This window comes from Filicampus tigris, chromosome 16 (assembly GCF_054856515.1).
Source record: "Filicampus tigris isolate MCC_2025a chromosome 16, RoL_Ftig_1.0, whole genome shotgun sequence".
NCBI lineage: Eukaryota > Metazoa > Chordata > Actinopteri > Syngnathiformes > Syngnathidae > Filicampus > Filicampus tigris.
In genome coordinates this window covers 12748076-12764020 of record NC_141232.1, presented here as the reverse complement: position 1 = coordinate 12764020, position 15945 = coordinate 12748076, and the positions used below count along the sequence as shown (strand labels likewise).

Genomic DNA, 15945 nt, shown 5'->3' with positions numbered 1-15945 from the left:
ACATAACATAACATAACATAACATAACATAACATAACATAACATAACGTCTTCCTGCGATAACTTGAAAAGATCCTCAACGTGATCCATCCTATAATAGGCATACGTTTATCTTTGTAAAGTTGCATGTAATATCCTGTAATACGACTTTAATCTACAAAAATACGTATTTTTCGTAGCAGTAACACTATTCTGGACAATTAAAAAAAAAGATGACATCATTAAAATTACTCTCTCCGCATTACTTTAATTCTGACGACAACAACAACAACAAAAAGATGACATTACTAAAATGACTCTCTCCTCAATACTTCTTTTTTATCCACGAAACTTCTTCATCGGACTTCATTTTCCTTCCAGGGCTCATACAAAAAACGCAAATTTTCCTACGTCGGACATTAACTTCATGTCCCACAATGCCACACGTACCAGCACTTCCGGGTCACGCTACAGTCTTAAAACCGGTTCGGGTTTGTTTCAGCGGGAGTTTTATTCTAGTGACAAGCTTCGTATGGTCACTTTGATTTGGATTTGTGCTTATGAAATGGAGTCTTTGCAGAGACATCGCTCCCTTTATAAAGGGACAACCCCACCATGGAGAGAAACATACCGCAAGGTGGTGTATTAACGCGTTACTTGGCAGACGAAAAGTTGCATCGCGAATAAACTGTGTTCTTCTATTTTCACGCTCTGTTTTTAATAGCGCTGTGTAGAGAGGCTCAAGGGTAGCCGGTCGAGGTTGCTTGACCAATATCGCAAAATGGGTGAGGGCCCCAAGTGCGGCGACCCCGCAACCGCCCTCCTCGTCCAAGAGGTCATGGAGGAGGAATGGACCGCTCTGCAGTCAGATGATCGGCGATTGCCGTCCTTGTGGGGCCCGGACGGCATTGCGGAGGTACGCCCTTCTTGTTGGACGAGTGTCCCCTCTCTAATAACAATGACCTCCAAATTGCACATTGTTAAACCGTGACGTCTTTCTAAACAGATGTACAACGTTATGAAGGACTATGATGAACTGTCAGCTTTAGAGGAAATCCAGCAGGAGCTCCTGTCTCATGGTAATGTGTTGCAGACGCAAGAGAACATGCACATCTTCACATTTCTAAAATAATGGCTCAAGCCACCCCCAACTGAATACATTATATTTATTAATAATTATAATCTTTGCATTAAATGTTCAACTGAGGGCGTAATCAATTTTAGCAGTGGTAGCCAACATCCAAGGAGGAAAAAAATGGTCCAAAAAAAAGAACATTGGCCATGGATGTAGCAACGTAACAAAAAATGCCTGCAAATGCACAGGTAACATGCAGTACTGTACTAAAAAATGTAGACTGTTTTCCAAAGAAAAAGCAGATGTTTGAAAATGTTTTATTTTAATAATTCAACACCAAGATTATCAGTCTATTTTCATGGAGGACTTCAGAAATCTAAAGATTTACTGTTGACATGCTGATTTTAAACAAGGGGGCTAAAAGATTACTTGATTATCAAAAATAGTAATTGAATAATGCACGAATGAATAATTTGATAATGAATTAGTTGTCGATTAATCGTTGCAGCTCTACTAGACAGGCATGCCTTGTCCTATTTATTATTTTCTATAACTATTTACAACATCCTCATAATATATCCTCCTCGCCAACTGCATTAATTATTATTATTTTTTGTTTTTGCTGAATGTGATCACGAGAGGGAAAATTCTCAAATTTGACTGCATGTACAGTATATCACGCTTTATACTCACCCGTGGTTGAATTCTTTTAATTCATTTAATATGTTTGCAACAATAGAGTATTCCATAGAAAATACTGATTCTGAAAGGAAACTGAAAGTTATTTTTTTAACATATCTTTTGGGGTGTTTCTATTTCAATTGTGTCCTGTATGTTTCCCCTTATACTTCAGAAATGTCTATTATTGAAGAGTATGAGAGAAACCAACAATTCGAGCAGCAGTACATATCGTCTCTTGTGGAAGGGATGGAAGAGGCTCATGTTATTTGTCCCATGTGCCACACGTAAGTACAACATGATTGTGCTTGTTGAACGTTAAGGACTTTGGGAGTTTTTGAGCACTGACCCTAGTCTTGTGTTTGCTAGGAGCTACTTGAACATCAACAGCCATTTCATCTCCTGCCCATGTGGACTGTACATAAATACAAAGGTCTGTAGAGTTAAAAAAACAAAACAAATTTCAATCTTTGGCAAATGGTTAACATGATTACCAAGATCAAAAGATTAATACTACTATTCACATTATTATACGTATTATTCGGACCATAAAGGTTAAAATCCTTTAATTTTCACAAAATCAGCCATATAATGTGGTGTGCCTTATGTATGGATGGATGTCAGCTTTTCAGTTTGTCTTTAATTCAAATTCCTTCCGATTACTTTCGCGTTCTCATTCTCATCAGCATCTAATTGCCAGCAAGCGTACATGTTTTCGTCATACCGTAACAAGAACTACTTCCTGGTTCCATGTTTTAGAATAATGGGAAATGAAGTCCTACTAGCCTAATTCTCCAATCCGACCGAACGCTAGCTGAGCGTTTCTGGCTGCGCGTTTCGTGTTACAATGTGTAACCCGTGTGAGGTAAACGACACAGCCAGCTTCCAAAAGCTGCTGCGACCGAGCAAAAAAGGTTGAATAATGTTAATTAATTGACTTGTTTACAGCTGTTGAACTGTCAATGAAGATAGCATCTAGCATTAGCCAAAGTGATAACACAACCACTGGTCACCAGATTGACAAGCAAACTTTTTTTTTTTTTAATTTTTTAACATACAAAGATAATGTACCTTATAACCCGGTGCGCCTTATGCTTGATTTTTTTTTTTTTTTTAAATAGACCCGTTCATTGATATTACACCGATTTAATATGGTGTGCCTAAAAACACCAAAAATCATTTGAGGCAATCTTAACAAACATGAACAGATTAATGAAGAAATGTTTGTGCATTTCTTGAAGACTGTAAATTTAAGAAAAAAGAGATGGCATTTTTTCTGAAATTGTGTTATGTTGTACACTGGCTTTAGATGAAGAACATCACCGCAGATGTCCTGCGGAATCTTCTAGAATCCAGAGTTACGCAGCACATGGAAGACTGCTCCTACAACCCTGTTTTTTCATTAGTATCAAATGCAACCTCCTCTCCCAACCTACTATTAACCTGCAAGGTACATCACTGGGTTCTAAACATCTTCAGTACAGATGGTGCTTCTTTTTCCTGTTTCCTACCCGATTTCTGCAGCTTAATTCACTTGACCATAGTAACCTGATTGCTGTACAGTAACATATAGCTTCAAAGGGTCCTCTAATTAGAATGGAATTCCGTTTTACGACACTGACGTAACCTCATTTTGTTCTCAGGGCTGAACACCGTGGTTTCTATAAGTGACCACACTAATGCAGTAGTGAAGTCATAATTGCAGTTAATATTTGTATGAAAAACACTCCATGTATTAGAGATGGACAATATGGTTTTTCACATTTTCTGTTTACTCTGCTTTCAGGTTTGTGACTACCTCTCCATCGTCCTATGACTTGGAAAACCATAAAAGAAAGATTTCTATTTGTACTCATGTAAATCATTGTTTAAATAAAGGTTATTTTTATACTTAATTCAGAAGTAGTTTGTATTAAGTTTCACAAAATGTCATATAACACAATGTGAAGTTTAAGGAAGAGAATTTGGGATATATACCCCTTTGTACAATAGATAGACATGTATAGGATGCATATTTTCTTAGCTAATAAACAGTACAATATACAATAGTTTGGAGTACATCGTGTCATTTCTCAAAATGTTTTTTTTTTTTTTTTACTTTGTGATGTCAATAGACTTTGTGTCACTATTGAATTTTGTTTTTGGATGGTTTATACTTTTGCACTTAAACTTAAATAACATAAAAATAACATCAAATATTCCTACCCAATTACTCCAAACACTGCATGTACAGTGGATACATATAAAATGTTTACACACCCCTGTTTAAATGCCAGATTTATATGAAAATGAGACCAAGATAAATAATTACAAACTGTTTTCCCACCATGAATGTGACCTGTACAGAAAGTAGAGAGAGGAAGTAAAAAGTAACTGATATGGTTGCAGACGTATGCACACCCTCTCCTAACTACAGTAGGAATGTGGCTGTATTCACAATTAACCAATCAAATTCAAGAACCTGGTATATGGGGGTCGACGCACACCTGCCATAATGTACGGTGTTTCCACTTAAAGTTCAGATGTTCAAAGTGGGCATTTCCTGACATTTTTATAGTCATATCTCAGCACAAGTCATGGTCAGCAGAGAGCTTCCACAGCATCAGAGGGGTCTCATTGTCCAAAGATATCTGTCAGGAGAAGAATTTAGATGTCTAAATGATTAATGGATTATCAAAAACATTTTTGAAGCAGATTTTTAAAAAATGTCTTTTTCAAGCACATCAGGATTTGGAGATATTTTTTGTTTTTGTTTTTATATTTGACATATAAAATCTTGTGCAATAAAGATTTTTACCATGTGTTATAATTTATAACTATGACGTTTCAGGGAAAAAATACACCAACAGCTGAACCTACAGGTGCACTCCATATTATGTTGTATTATCATTATTATGAAAATCTGATGAGCCAAAGAAAAAAACGAGTGTAGATTCAGAATCGATGCAAAAAAAAAATCTAGAAAAGTTGCATCTCTGATTAAAAAAAAAATAATAATATTTTTTTTTTAAAAACTTACTGACCTATGTAATCGATTGGTTGTCGATTGTTGCACCACTACCTACTGGTGACCAATCCAGGGTGTAGTCTGTCTTTCGCCCAACCCTGAACAGCATTAGTGGTTTAGAAAAAAGAATGGACAAAAACCCAATACGGCCTGTTGGGAGCAGCATTGTTCCGTCAATGCGCGTGAAGGAAACGAGCGGAAAACTAGCAGCGGAGCGGAGCTGAGCTCAGCTGTGTGGCAGGTACAGGAAAGGAAAGATGGCAGCCGCGGCAGTGGCTGAGTTTCAGAAAGCACAATCTCTTCTTGGAACGGATCGCAGCGCTTCAATCGATATCTTACATTCAATAGGTAACTATACGCGAAAATGCGTGACACTGGAAACCAAAGTCTGCTTTTGTTATTTTGTTTAGTCTTCGTAGCTTCACAACCGCAAACCAATACTAGAGCTATTCAATTAGAAATCTTTGTTGTTAGCTAGTTAGCAGTTAATGGGAAGCTATGTTAGCTGACAATCTCGTCTGGTCCCGTGCTTTTACAGTGAGTCAGCAGCGGCGCGCTAGCCGCCTAGCACCATCCCGGTAAGATGATGACTTGCGCGAATGTTAGCTTCGCCGGCCGGCTTGCGTTCGTTTGACAGGAACTTGGGTGACTGTTGGAGAGTTCGCCTTTGCAGGAAGTCGGCGGCGTCTGTAATTCTGCCAAATATCAAGTGAAAAGTGAAAGCAACTGCTGCCACAGCACCCATTTTTGTTCCACTCATTTTGCTGCTCTTTATCAGGCTTCATCAACGGGTTGTCATGTTCAGCTCTTATTTTGTTTTCATTGTTGTCTTCTTTGCCACCACACGCAGCTCCTCCCTTAGCTAACGAAACTGTGAATAAGTGCTGATTTACCGTACTTAAAAGTCGAGAATGTGTCACTCAAATCCAAATATTCATATCACTTCAAATTACATTACTGTGTCTGTCAGTCAAGCGGGACATTCATGAAAGTGATGAGGAGGCTGTGCGCGTTAAAGAGCAGAGCATCCTGGAGCTGGGCGGACTGCTGGCCAAGACGGGACAGGCTGAAGGTACACAGGAACACAGAAACTCTTGTTAGATCCACACCATTGTTTGATCTTGTGATTAATACTAGGTCATCATTTGGAATCCAATGGAAAACTTCATTTAAAACATCTGTTCCAAATTGGACTTTTTTTTTTTTTAATATAAATTACTGTTTAACCTGTATTAATAACAATTGGTCCTTTTACCTCTGCCTTCAGAGCTTGGTGGTTTGTTGACATATGTGCGGCCGTTCCTCAATTCCATCTCTAAGGCCAAAGCAGCCCGACTGGTCCGTTCCCTGCTGGATCTCTTTCTGGATATGGAGGCCGCCACTGGTCAGGAAGTAGAGCTCTGCCTGGAGTGCATAGAATGGGCCAAGGCTGAGAAGAGGACCTTCCTCAGACAGGCCCTAGAGGTGAGAAATATATAAAACGTATAATTAAAGGGAGACTGATCACTGCTCTAATTAACACTTGTGCTTTGAGATGAAGTTGTTGTATCAGTTCTCCCTCTCATATTATGCATGGACAGAAAGAAAACATTTTTTCTTTTAAATGAGAGGATGCATTATTTAAACAAGCATAGGACGGTTCTGACAGTCAGGGTGACATATGTATGTTTCAAAATGCCGCAAAACCCAGATGGATTTAAGATTTACACTGACGCGGCCGAACTCAACTGAACTGGACTATGCAGCGTGCACACCACGCGACTGAATCTCCCACACATACTGAAATGCAAAATATATATTCTGTATTGGCATGATTTGCAGTGGCCAGTTGAAAGCCTGTGCGATACTATTAAGATTGGTTGTTATACCTGCGACTTTGCCATGCCATTCAGCTGCATTATAAATTTAAAATGGCATGTAATGTATTCTTGTATATCAATATGATCACTGCACATTTCATCTGTGAGACCTTTCTTCTTCTTTGTCCTTAGGCTCGTCTTATCTCTCTATATTTCGACACAAAGTCTTACCTGGAAGCCCTACAACTTGGTGAGTGTCCAAGTGTTGCTCTTTTTGCATCTGTCTCTACCCTCTTTGCATGTTTAGTTTGAAAAGTATTATTTGCCCAAATGTAAAGTGCGTTATAAATTAAGTGTAGGCCTACAGTATTATTATTATTAGACTTTGTATTCTTTCTGCTCCATTTCTTTTGAGATTGGAGAACATTTGTATTCATATTATATTCATTCATTCATTCATTCATTATCCATTCCGCTTCTCCTCACAAGGGTCGCGGGCGTGCTTGAGCCTATCCCAGCTGCCTTTGGGCAGTAGGCGGGGGACACCCTGAATTGGTTGCCAGCCAATCGCAGGGCACACAGAGACAAACATCCGCACTCACAATCACACCTAGGGGCAATTTAGACAGTCCAATCAACTTACCATGCATGTTTTTGGAATGTGGGAGGAAACCGGAGTACCCGGAGGAAACCCACGCAGGCACGGGGAGAACATGCAAACTCAACACAGGGTGGCCGGAGCCGGGATCGAACCCACGACCTCTGAACTGTGAGGCGGACGTGCTAACCAGTCGACCACCGTGCCGCCCCATATTATATTCTTCTTTCATAAATGAATGAATTAAATATACAAAATGAAAATAGAAAGAAAATTATTATTATCATGTGATATATCATATTATCAGGACCTGTGGTAGAATGTAGTTCCATACCATTTTGTCTGTATATGTCATGTTTAAATTGAGTAAGTTTTGTAACAACTGCATGTTTGTTTCCACCTGCAGGCTCACAGTTACTGCAGGAGCTGAAGAAGATGGATGACAAAGCCCTGCTGGTGGAGGTGCAGCTGCTAGAGAGTAAAACGTATTACGCCCTCAGTAACCTGCCCAAGGCACGCGCTGCCCTCACTTCAGCCAGGACAACCGCAAATGCCATCTACTGCCCACCGAAATTACAAGCCGCTTTAGACATGCAATCAGGTAAGTAGAAAAAAAAGAAAATCACCGTTGAGTGATACCAAACGCATTATTCAAGTTGTGTTTGATTTATAACACACTTAAAAGTCATGACTGGGCTCATGGAGAAAGTGCTGGATGCAAGTAATAAGTGGGGGAAAAAAAACATAAAAATGAAATGTGTTTTCAGGGATTATTCATGCAGCAGAGGAGAAAGACTGGAAGACAGCTTACTCGTACTTCTATGAGGCCTTTGAGGGCTACGACTCAATTGACAGTCCTCGAGCCATCACGGGACTCAAATATATGCTGCTCTGCAAAATCATGCTCAATGCGTAAGTGTCACAGTACTGGGTTAGCGAAATTGGTCAGCAAAGACATGTAATGTGCATTTTATCTTGATTTTACATCCAGCAACCTGTTATCTTTTACCAGTGTGGTCAATGACTTTAGTTAGTTAGTTAGTTAGGCCTGTCTTTGTGTAGCTCGGTACCAAATGGGTTGCGGACTGGTTCCAGTGATTGGGGACTACTGTTCTAAATGATATATTTTCTTTGGAAAACTGGAAAGAACTGTAATTAGACAGTAATCACTTTAAAAATGTGTGTTTTATTTATTTACATATTAGTGTATTACAAATTATTGCAACATATCTTAGATTATTGTGATACAAGATCGGGTCCCTATAGCTTGCTCCTAATGGTGATATTGAATGCAGGAGACTCTAATGCCTTTCAAAAGGACTTAAATAGACTTAAATCTGGTTTCTTTGAAGAAGAAGTCAACCCAAAAAATGTATTCGTAATAATATGTTGTATGCGTGCGTCCCCACTAGTCTAAACACTGCATTTTTATTACACTTGCAAAATCCACCTATTTTTATTCCATCTCAGGGGGTGGCCATTTTGTCACTTGTTGTCGACTGAAAGTGACATCACAGTTGCTCAGGGCTCAGGCAACAACCAGTCACAGCTCACCTGTTTTCTGAAGCTGAGCCATGATTGGTTCTTACCTGAGCCCTGAGCAACTGTGATGTCATTTTTGGGGCTACATCAAACATAATATATTGTAAAGAAAATGTTTGGGTTGACATCCTCTTTAAACTAAAGGATTAATAGAAGTAGGCCTGGTTTATGCTCTGATAGTATTTGACAAATTGTGGATAAAAATTAACTTTCACTAATTTCTTGTGTAATACTAGGTGTTGGTTCATTGAGACAGAAGACATTATTCAGGCACTGTTTGAAATACAGTATAGTACAATTATTGTTTTAAATCTGAGTATGATTGATGTCTTTTACTAATAGCATCTCCAATAAACGTGGCTCCTGGGGAAATAACCCCCTTTCTTATGTAACCACTCACTACGAGGATTCCGACTTTGAAAAACACAATTCTACATGGATACGTGTTTGTGTTTCAGACCAGAAGATGTGCAGGCCCTCATCAGTGGCAAGCTTGTTCTGCGGTACACTGGAAGACAGGTACTGTATCATTGTCTTTGAACTTTTTATATGAATTTTCATGTTTGCCTTTTTGTCAAATTGTTGAATTGTAATATGGTTATTTCTGTTCAGTCATCATTTCATTTAGTATAGTTTTACCGATCTTTTTCGAGCTGAGATTGTACCACAGCTGTATCCGATGCCTTTACAAATTTTACAAAATTAAAAAAAAGTTTTGATTCCTTCTGCCATAGAGGCATGACAACATTGTGGTTGTACTTTATACTTCCCTGTATAACTTGTTCAGTTGTACCTCTACTTACGAAATTAATTGGTTCTGGAAGAAATTTCTTAAGTAGACAATTTTGTAAATAGAGATGCGTTTTCCATGTAAATGCCCTAATCCGTTCCAGGCCCCCCAATATTCAGACATAAATGTTTTATTAAGATAAGCTAAGATAAGATAAAAAGGCCTTTATTGATCCCACAGTGGGGAAATTTTCAGTGTTACAGCAGCAAAGATATAGGTCACACAGAGACGGCGGCATAATGTAGACATTAATATATAACATTAATGGCAAACATTCAGACTCAAACCTATGTAAATATACGCACTAACTATGTGTATATACACACCAACATACATCTACATATAAAGTATGAAGAAACACTCATTTTAGCCTGTACATAGTACAGAGGAAAAATACTCTAAGTAAGTGACAGTGCTGCAGTGAAATATAAGGAACAGCATTGGATAAAAATAAAACTAGACTAACAGTAGTGGGGAATGTTGAGTATTGCACGATATAAGCTCAGGTGCGGGATTGCACTAATGTCCGCCAGTTTGTAGAGACTACACAATGCATAAAAATGCATCAAAACATGTAAGAAATACATGTTACAATTAGATTATTGCACAATAAATGAGAGTTGTGCATAATGTAAAAAAACAAAGAATAGAGTAAAGAATAAAAATGATGGTCGTTTACTGTTTAATTGCTACCCTCATCGCTTTTTACCCTCTTTGGTTCATGTTCTCTCTCAGAAGTGGTTTTTGCCTGGCGTTTTGTAAAGAACTGATTTAATAACGTGGCGACTATCGATTCATTACGGTCATATTCTTTGGCGAGATCAACCAAACGCATCCCTTTTTCATACTTTTCTATTATCTCTTGCTTTGTTTGTATGGCCAAAAAAAAAAGATTTTTTCTTTTCCTCATTTCTAATTCACGTAAAACTATCGGTACACCTCATGGTCCGAGGGCCGAATGACTATTATTTGTCAGGAAGGATTTATTTAATCAACTATTTTTTGTTGTTGTGCCTTCTGTGGTTGAAAGTTCTGCTCATGTGCGCTGATTGCACTAACGACGTGATACTTTACAAAAGTACAGTCAGTGTTGCCAGATTCGGGACTACATTGCTATTTTGCAGCCACTTTTTTTTTCTTTTTTTCTTGTGCCAATTTTTCAACAAAGAGACTCGTGACTTAAACTCCTGCTAAGAAACAGAAAACTTGAGGGAAATCTTTTTCACACACTATGCTCGAATATGCACTGGAAAAAGCATTAATTTACCATGTTTCATTTAACATGTTGAAAACGTTTGACCCAAGGTTCTATGTGTTTCTAAGCCACAAATATTTTGCTGAGGTCACCTGCCTCACCTGTACAACATGAAATTATAAGAGACAATGAGAAACCTGCAAGGTGCCATGTCACACATACGGATCATCTGAGCCATGCAGTTTGCTGTCTCCTCATTAGCTTTTTCAGTAAACGGAGGGGGTCAAACTTAGATTTAAATCGGATATTGCATTTTAAGGCTATATTTCAAGGCCATATCGCCCAGCCCGCAGAGATCATTTGTACTTTCATCCACTGCAGCTTTTTTCTTTGTCTCTTTTTCTACAGACGGATTCTCTGAAATGTGTAGCACAGGCCAGCAAGAATCGGTCGCTAGCTGACTTTGAAAAGGTTTGTATCCACGTATGGTAGATTTAAGTGAACAAACTGGTTTTGTGAATCTGTTGGTGATCTGCCCTTTGGCCTCGCTCAGACAGTAGAAAGAATAATGTGAGTGCAATATGCGGTCTCCTCCCTTCCAAAAGGCACTGACAGAGTATAAAGCAGAACTGAGGGACGATCCCATCATCCGAACACATTTGACCAAACTCTATGACAACCTGCTTGAGCAGAACCTCATCAGGGTCATTGAGCCTTTCTCCAGGGTCCAAGTAAGTGCTGCAGTCACTTCTGATGCCACTTTTTTTTTTTTTCCACTTTATGTAGTTTTTCTTATAGACTTTGCACAAATGCAGAATTGGTTAGCATCTCAGTCAATATAATGAGCAGAAATTAAAATGTACTCCACTATTGGTCTTTTCTCTACCAGATGGCACACATTTCCTCCATCATCAAACTGTCTACGGTATGTTTTGTTGTTCATTAATTTTCTGTGGCATGCTCATTTCTTTTTGTGGGTGCAGGGAAATGCGTAGAATTCCAATGTGTCTTTCTTTCAGGGTGATGTTGAGAGGAAATTATCACAGATGATTCTGGACAAAAAGTTTCACGGTGTGTAACCGAGGCTATTCCTAGTTAACAATGTCAGGCACATATAAAGCATGATGAGCTGAGCAAACCGTTAAATAGTTTGTATGTGTGACTCCCAAATGAATAATTGAAACGATTACCCTGCACACGCTGTGTGCCTTCACTCAAATGGCAGATTTTCAACAATATTGAGCCAAACGATTTGGGGCATTGTTATAGTTTTTCTTGTGTAGTTTAATAACATTTCCCACGCACATTACTGAACAATGAGATGTTTGTATATTCATTCATGGTTGTTGTATCTTCTTTTTATAGTTTACATATAGTTATCTGTTTTTAGTAATCACTTGATTAATTGACTGTATTACAGTTGTATCGCGAAATGGTGAATCTTTGAATCATTTGCCCTTTTTTTATTACCGCAACACTAAAACCCAAAATTTACCATACACAATAACCATCTTGCGCTTCAGCGATTTTTAACATTGTTCATGATGTGAATATGCAAAAGGCAGACATATAATCAAACCAACTTTGGCTATCTCCAGTATTTTTTTCCACTCACCCTGCTACTGTTGTCTATGCTGCCATTGATGCTGACAGGTATTTTAGACCAAGGTGAAGGCGTGCTGATTGTCTTTGATGAACCCGTTGTCGACAAGACGTACGAGGCAGCCCTGGAGACCATCCATAACATGAGCAAGGTGGTGGACTCCCTTTACAACAAAGCCAAGAAGCTAACATAAGGTCAGTCCAGGTGAACCCATTACGTTTGTGTCGTCAGTGTATTCATTAGTCTTTCTTCGTCAATTTGCAGTGTTATATTTGTCCGATTCAAATATGTTTAAGATAAGTAATAACAAATTTGCTAGCAAATTCATACTTTAAGTCATCTGAGTATAAGACTTAGTTTTCCCAAAAATATGTAACATCTTTCCAAATATACCTGAGCTTATACAAGACTGACTGGTTCTTAATGTAATGCAAGATGAGTAAACGGTCATGTGTTCCGGTCCTCTTCAGGGTTCACAGATCAGGTATGCTAGTCTTGCCAGTTATATGAAGTAAAACCTTAACCGTGGATGTTTGCAATTCAAAGACGAATAGACAAAAAAAAACTAACCACTAAAATCCACTTCAAAGAGGATTGTGCTGCCCAGCTGAGCAGTCTTGGGTCGCGTTCAAGGTTCCAAACAGAGACAAGACACAACAGCAATTAGAAAGCAGTCCAGAGACCTCTGCCAACAGCCACAGAACCCACCGTGTACATCTGGGTGTATTTCTGGCATTATCATGTATCGAAAACATGAAATGTTGTCGGAAACATCCGCTGAGCCACGAAATAGCCCTCATGGTTTACCCCTTGGCTCATGCCCCACCCTTCCGTCACCCTTCTGTCACCCTTGCATGAAAACCACAATTTTATTTCCTTTGCAGTCCCACAAAGAAACAAACAGCAAAGTTGATGTACGAATGTACACTTTGTTTTAAAACATGGTTTCATATTGTTAAAAACAGAGAAAAAAAATGCAAATTTTACTTTCAGTAACTATCCTTCTCATTACCATTTTGTCTTGATCAAGTGCTTTTACAAACTTTTTGGATCTTTAAAGGATAGGAAAAAAGATTTGTGGTAGGAGGAATCATTCATTCAATGCACATTAAGTGAATTGAAAAACTGAATTTGAATTACAGAAAAATGAATTTGCATTGTTAAATTTGAATTTTTACTTTGAAAAAACTGAAACTGAATTGTACAATTTGAATTTGTATTCCTTGCTGAAAATTCTATTCTGTATATTTTGTCACAATCAGTTTAACAAATACAAATTCAAATCTTTTCCAGAGTTTTTCATCTTTTTCCCCTTCAACTTAAAAGATGCCCCTATACAATACATATTGTAGATATCATGCATACTGTCAAAATTTTTCAAGTGAGCAAAAGTATTGAAACATGTGAGTAATGGGTGTTACTAATATCTCCGGTGGTGCCTTTAAAATTGATTGCTTAAAACATTAGATAGTGCTTGTTTTTTGCTTTGGGTTTCACATGTGAAAACTGCATTTGCTGTTAAGCAATCATGACGACCAGAAAGCTGTCTATGTGAGAAAATCTAAACATTTTGAAACTGAGAGAAGAGGGAAAATCGAACAGAGCTATTGCGCAAACATTAGGCATAGCCAGTACAACAATTTGGAATGTCCTGAAAATAAACTATCGGTGTACTGAGCAACAGGCAATGAGGAAACACCCAAAGACAACAGTCAGTAACATCACTTCCAACCTCAGGGCAGTGAAGATATCACAAGTCACGGTTCTTTGAGAGAATAAATACTCAGGCCATACCACAAGATGCAAACCACTCATCAGCGAAAAGAATTTGGAGGCCAGATTGGATTTTGCAAAGAAGTACAGAGATGAGCCACAAAATTTTATGGACTGATGAGACCAAGATGAACCTCTACCAAAGTGATGAAAAGGACAAAGTATGGAGAAAGAAAGGATCTGCTTATGATCCAAGACACACAAGCTTGCATGGCTGCTTCTGGAACGGGATCACTAGTCTTTATTTATTGATGATGTAACTCATGATGGTTGCAGCAGAATGAATTCTGAAGTCTACAAAACCATTTTGTCTGGCACGTTACAGAAAAATGCAACCAAACTAATGGGGACAAGTTTCATCATGCAACAAGACAATGACTCAAAACACACTGCTAACACAACAAAGGACTTTATCAGGCGGGAAAAGTGGAAGGTGTTCGACTGGCCAAGTCTTTCACCGGACCTTAACCGCATGCATTTTAACTTCTGAAGAGTAGATTGAAGACGGAAATCCCCAGAAACAAACAAGTCCTGAGTTGTTTAACACATGTAGATGGAAATACCGTGAAATAAAAGCTGGACTTGTCAACTTTTGTCTCATATTCATCTTTTGATCTGAAACCAAAATGTCTTCAGTATACCACAAAAACAAAATAATTGACTTTCCTGTTCCAATACTTTTGGATACATGCATGCATGCATACAGAAGCACATATCTCACTTGCTTCTGGCTATTTTAAACAATAAAGTTACAGGCCACATTTATTAAAGCAACCCCAAAATGTGTCTCTGTTTCACAGTAATAAGCCGCCGTGAAAAAAATCAGCAAGTGACTGCAATACTGTATCTGTATTCACTCTCTGTCCGACTCTTATTTTCCTTCACAGAGAGAGTAAAACCAGCAGTCCTCCAATGCAGAGTGTCGCCGGCCAGTCAGACCTCCGCCGATCACTCTCGCTTTTAAACCCCTGGATGGACGAGGGAAGTGGGGAGGGGTACAAAGACTTTCAAAATACTTGATGAACGTGTGGAGACACTCCAGCAGAGACTGATGGAATGGACACACTGCTCCTTATATTCCTCCCACAACTCTGCTGTCCCTTCTTCATCCCAATCTGGTAGGGATTGATGCGACACAAAGTGCTCCTCCTACTGGAAAAATCATGGCACTGCAGCCCACTTCTGCCACCAATGGTTTCTACTGCAAGATTACCCGTACTCTTTTTTTCCCCTATTTTTCTCCCTCTTCTACACTGGCCATCAGGGACTCTTGTAAAATAAAATAGAAAATACATACACACTTATAAAATCAACACTAAAACATGGTCAATAAGAGATTAAATCAGATTGTGTTCTACCTATTTTTTTGTCCATTTCTCATTTTGCTCTGAAACGTGATATTTTTGGACGTTCAGACTACGTACCCAAAGTTTGCTCATATCCTCATTTGTACTTGCACGAATTTCAGGTCTGCTTCCTCCAAGCAAAGCATCAGTGACACAAGGCATTCTGGGATTATAATACTCTGTTCCTTTAAAACCACGCCACAAGAAGACCGCCAGGTTACTGGTGTGCCACTCACCCGCATCTAACCTCCCCTTTGCATAACATTGCCAAGCTCTGCTGTTCATCCAGCTCCCCATGTAATTATGAGGTCTCCTTTTTATAAGATACAAGAAACATGTAAATCTCACCAGTGAGAGCACAGCCAGTCGCAAGTGCTTTCAGTGTTCCAATGTATGAGCAATGGAGGAACTTTGCATTCTGAGATGTTTAAAGTGGTTGTGTGAGAAAAACAAAAAACAAGGTTTCAGAAAAAATCATATTGTACATTCCTGAAAATGTAATTTTGCAGGGACAGAGGGTTTAACATAAAACAGGTTGTCAATAAAAAACATAACCCTGTA

The 15945-nt window shown here is 38.7% G+C and overlaps 2 protein-coding genes across 2 annotated transcripts; both read left to right on the top strand.

Annotated features, from left to right (window-relative positions):
* Positions 1-432: 432 nt before the first annotated feature.
* On the top strand, positions 433-3779 carry rpain (RPA interacting protein). Its single transcript, XM_086055936.1, has 7 exons — positions 433-615; positions 703-894; positions 985-1057; positions 1907-2018; positions 2101-2164; positions 3041-3181; positions 3518-3779. Exons 1-7 carry the CDS (start codon positions 511-513, stop codon positions 3545-3547), a joined length of 717 nt encoding a protein of 238 aa, XP_085912062.1. The 5' UTR covers positions 433-510; the 3' UTR covers positions 3548-3779.
* A 1069-nt stretch (positions 3780-4848) lies between these two features.
* Positions 4849-15945, top strand: LOC147134801 (26S proteasome non-ATPase regulatory subunit 11A-like). Its single transcript, XM_086056422.1, has 13 exons — positions 4849-5086; positions 5709-5810; positions 6006-6202; positions 6730-6787; positions 7542-7736; positions 7903-8047; positions 9136-9196; positions 11071-11133; positions 11268-11393; positions 11552-11587; positions 11682-11733; positions 12316-12459; positions 14926-15945. Exons 1-12 carry the CDS (start codon positions 4996-4998, stop codon positions 12456-12458), a joined length of 1269 nt encoding a protein of 422 aa, XP_085912548.1. The 5' UTR covers positions 4849-4995; the 3' UTR covers position 12459; positions 14926-15945.

What these genes read in the sequence shown, in the direction of transcription:
- rpain (XM_086055936.1), top strand. Translation starts at nt 511, where the DNA reads ATGGTCACTTTGATTTGGATTTGTGCTTATGAAATGGAGTCTTTGCAG. An exon ending in GCCCGGACGGCATTGCGGAG is followed by an intron (nt 895 to 984) that starts GTACGCCCTTCT and finishes CTTTCTAAACAG; the next exon opens with ATGTACAACGTTATGAAGGA. An exon ending in ACCTACTATTAACCTGCAAG is followed by an intron (nt 3,182 to 3,517) that starts GTACATCACTGG and finishes CTCTGCTTTCAG; the next exon opens with GTTTGTGACTACCTCTCCAT.
- LOC147134801 (XM_086056422.1), top strand. Translation starts at nt 4,996, where the DNA reads ATGGCAGCCGCGGCAGTGGCTGAGTTTCAGAAAGCACAATCTCTTCTT. An exon ending in CGATATCTTACATTCAATAG is followed by an intron (nt 5,087 to 5,708) that starts GTAACTATACGC and finishes TGTGTCTGTCAG; the next exon opens with TCAAGCGGGACATTCATGAA. An exon ending in TCCTCAGACAGGCCCTAGAG is followed by an intron (nt 6,203 to 6,729) that starts GTGAGAAATATA and finishes CTTTGTCCTTAG; the next exon opens with GCTCGTCTTATCTCTCTATA.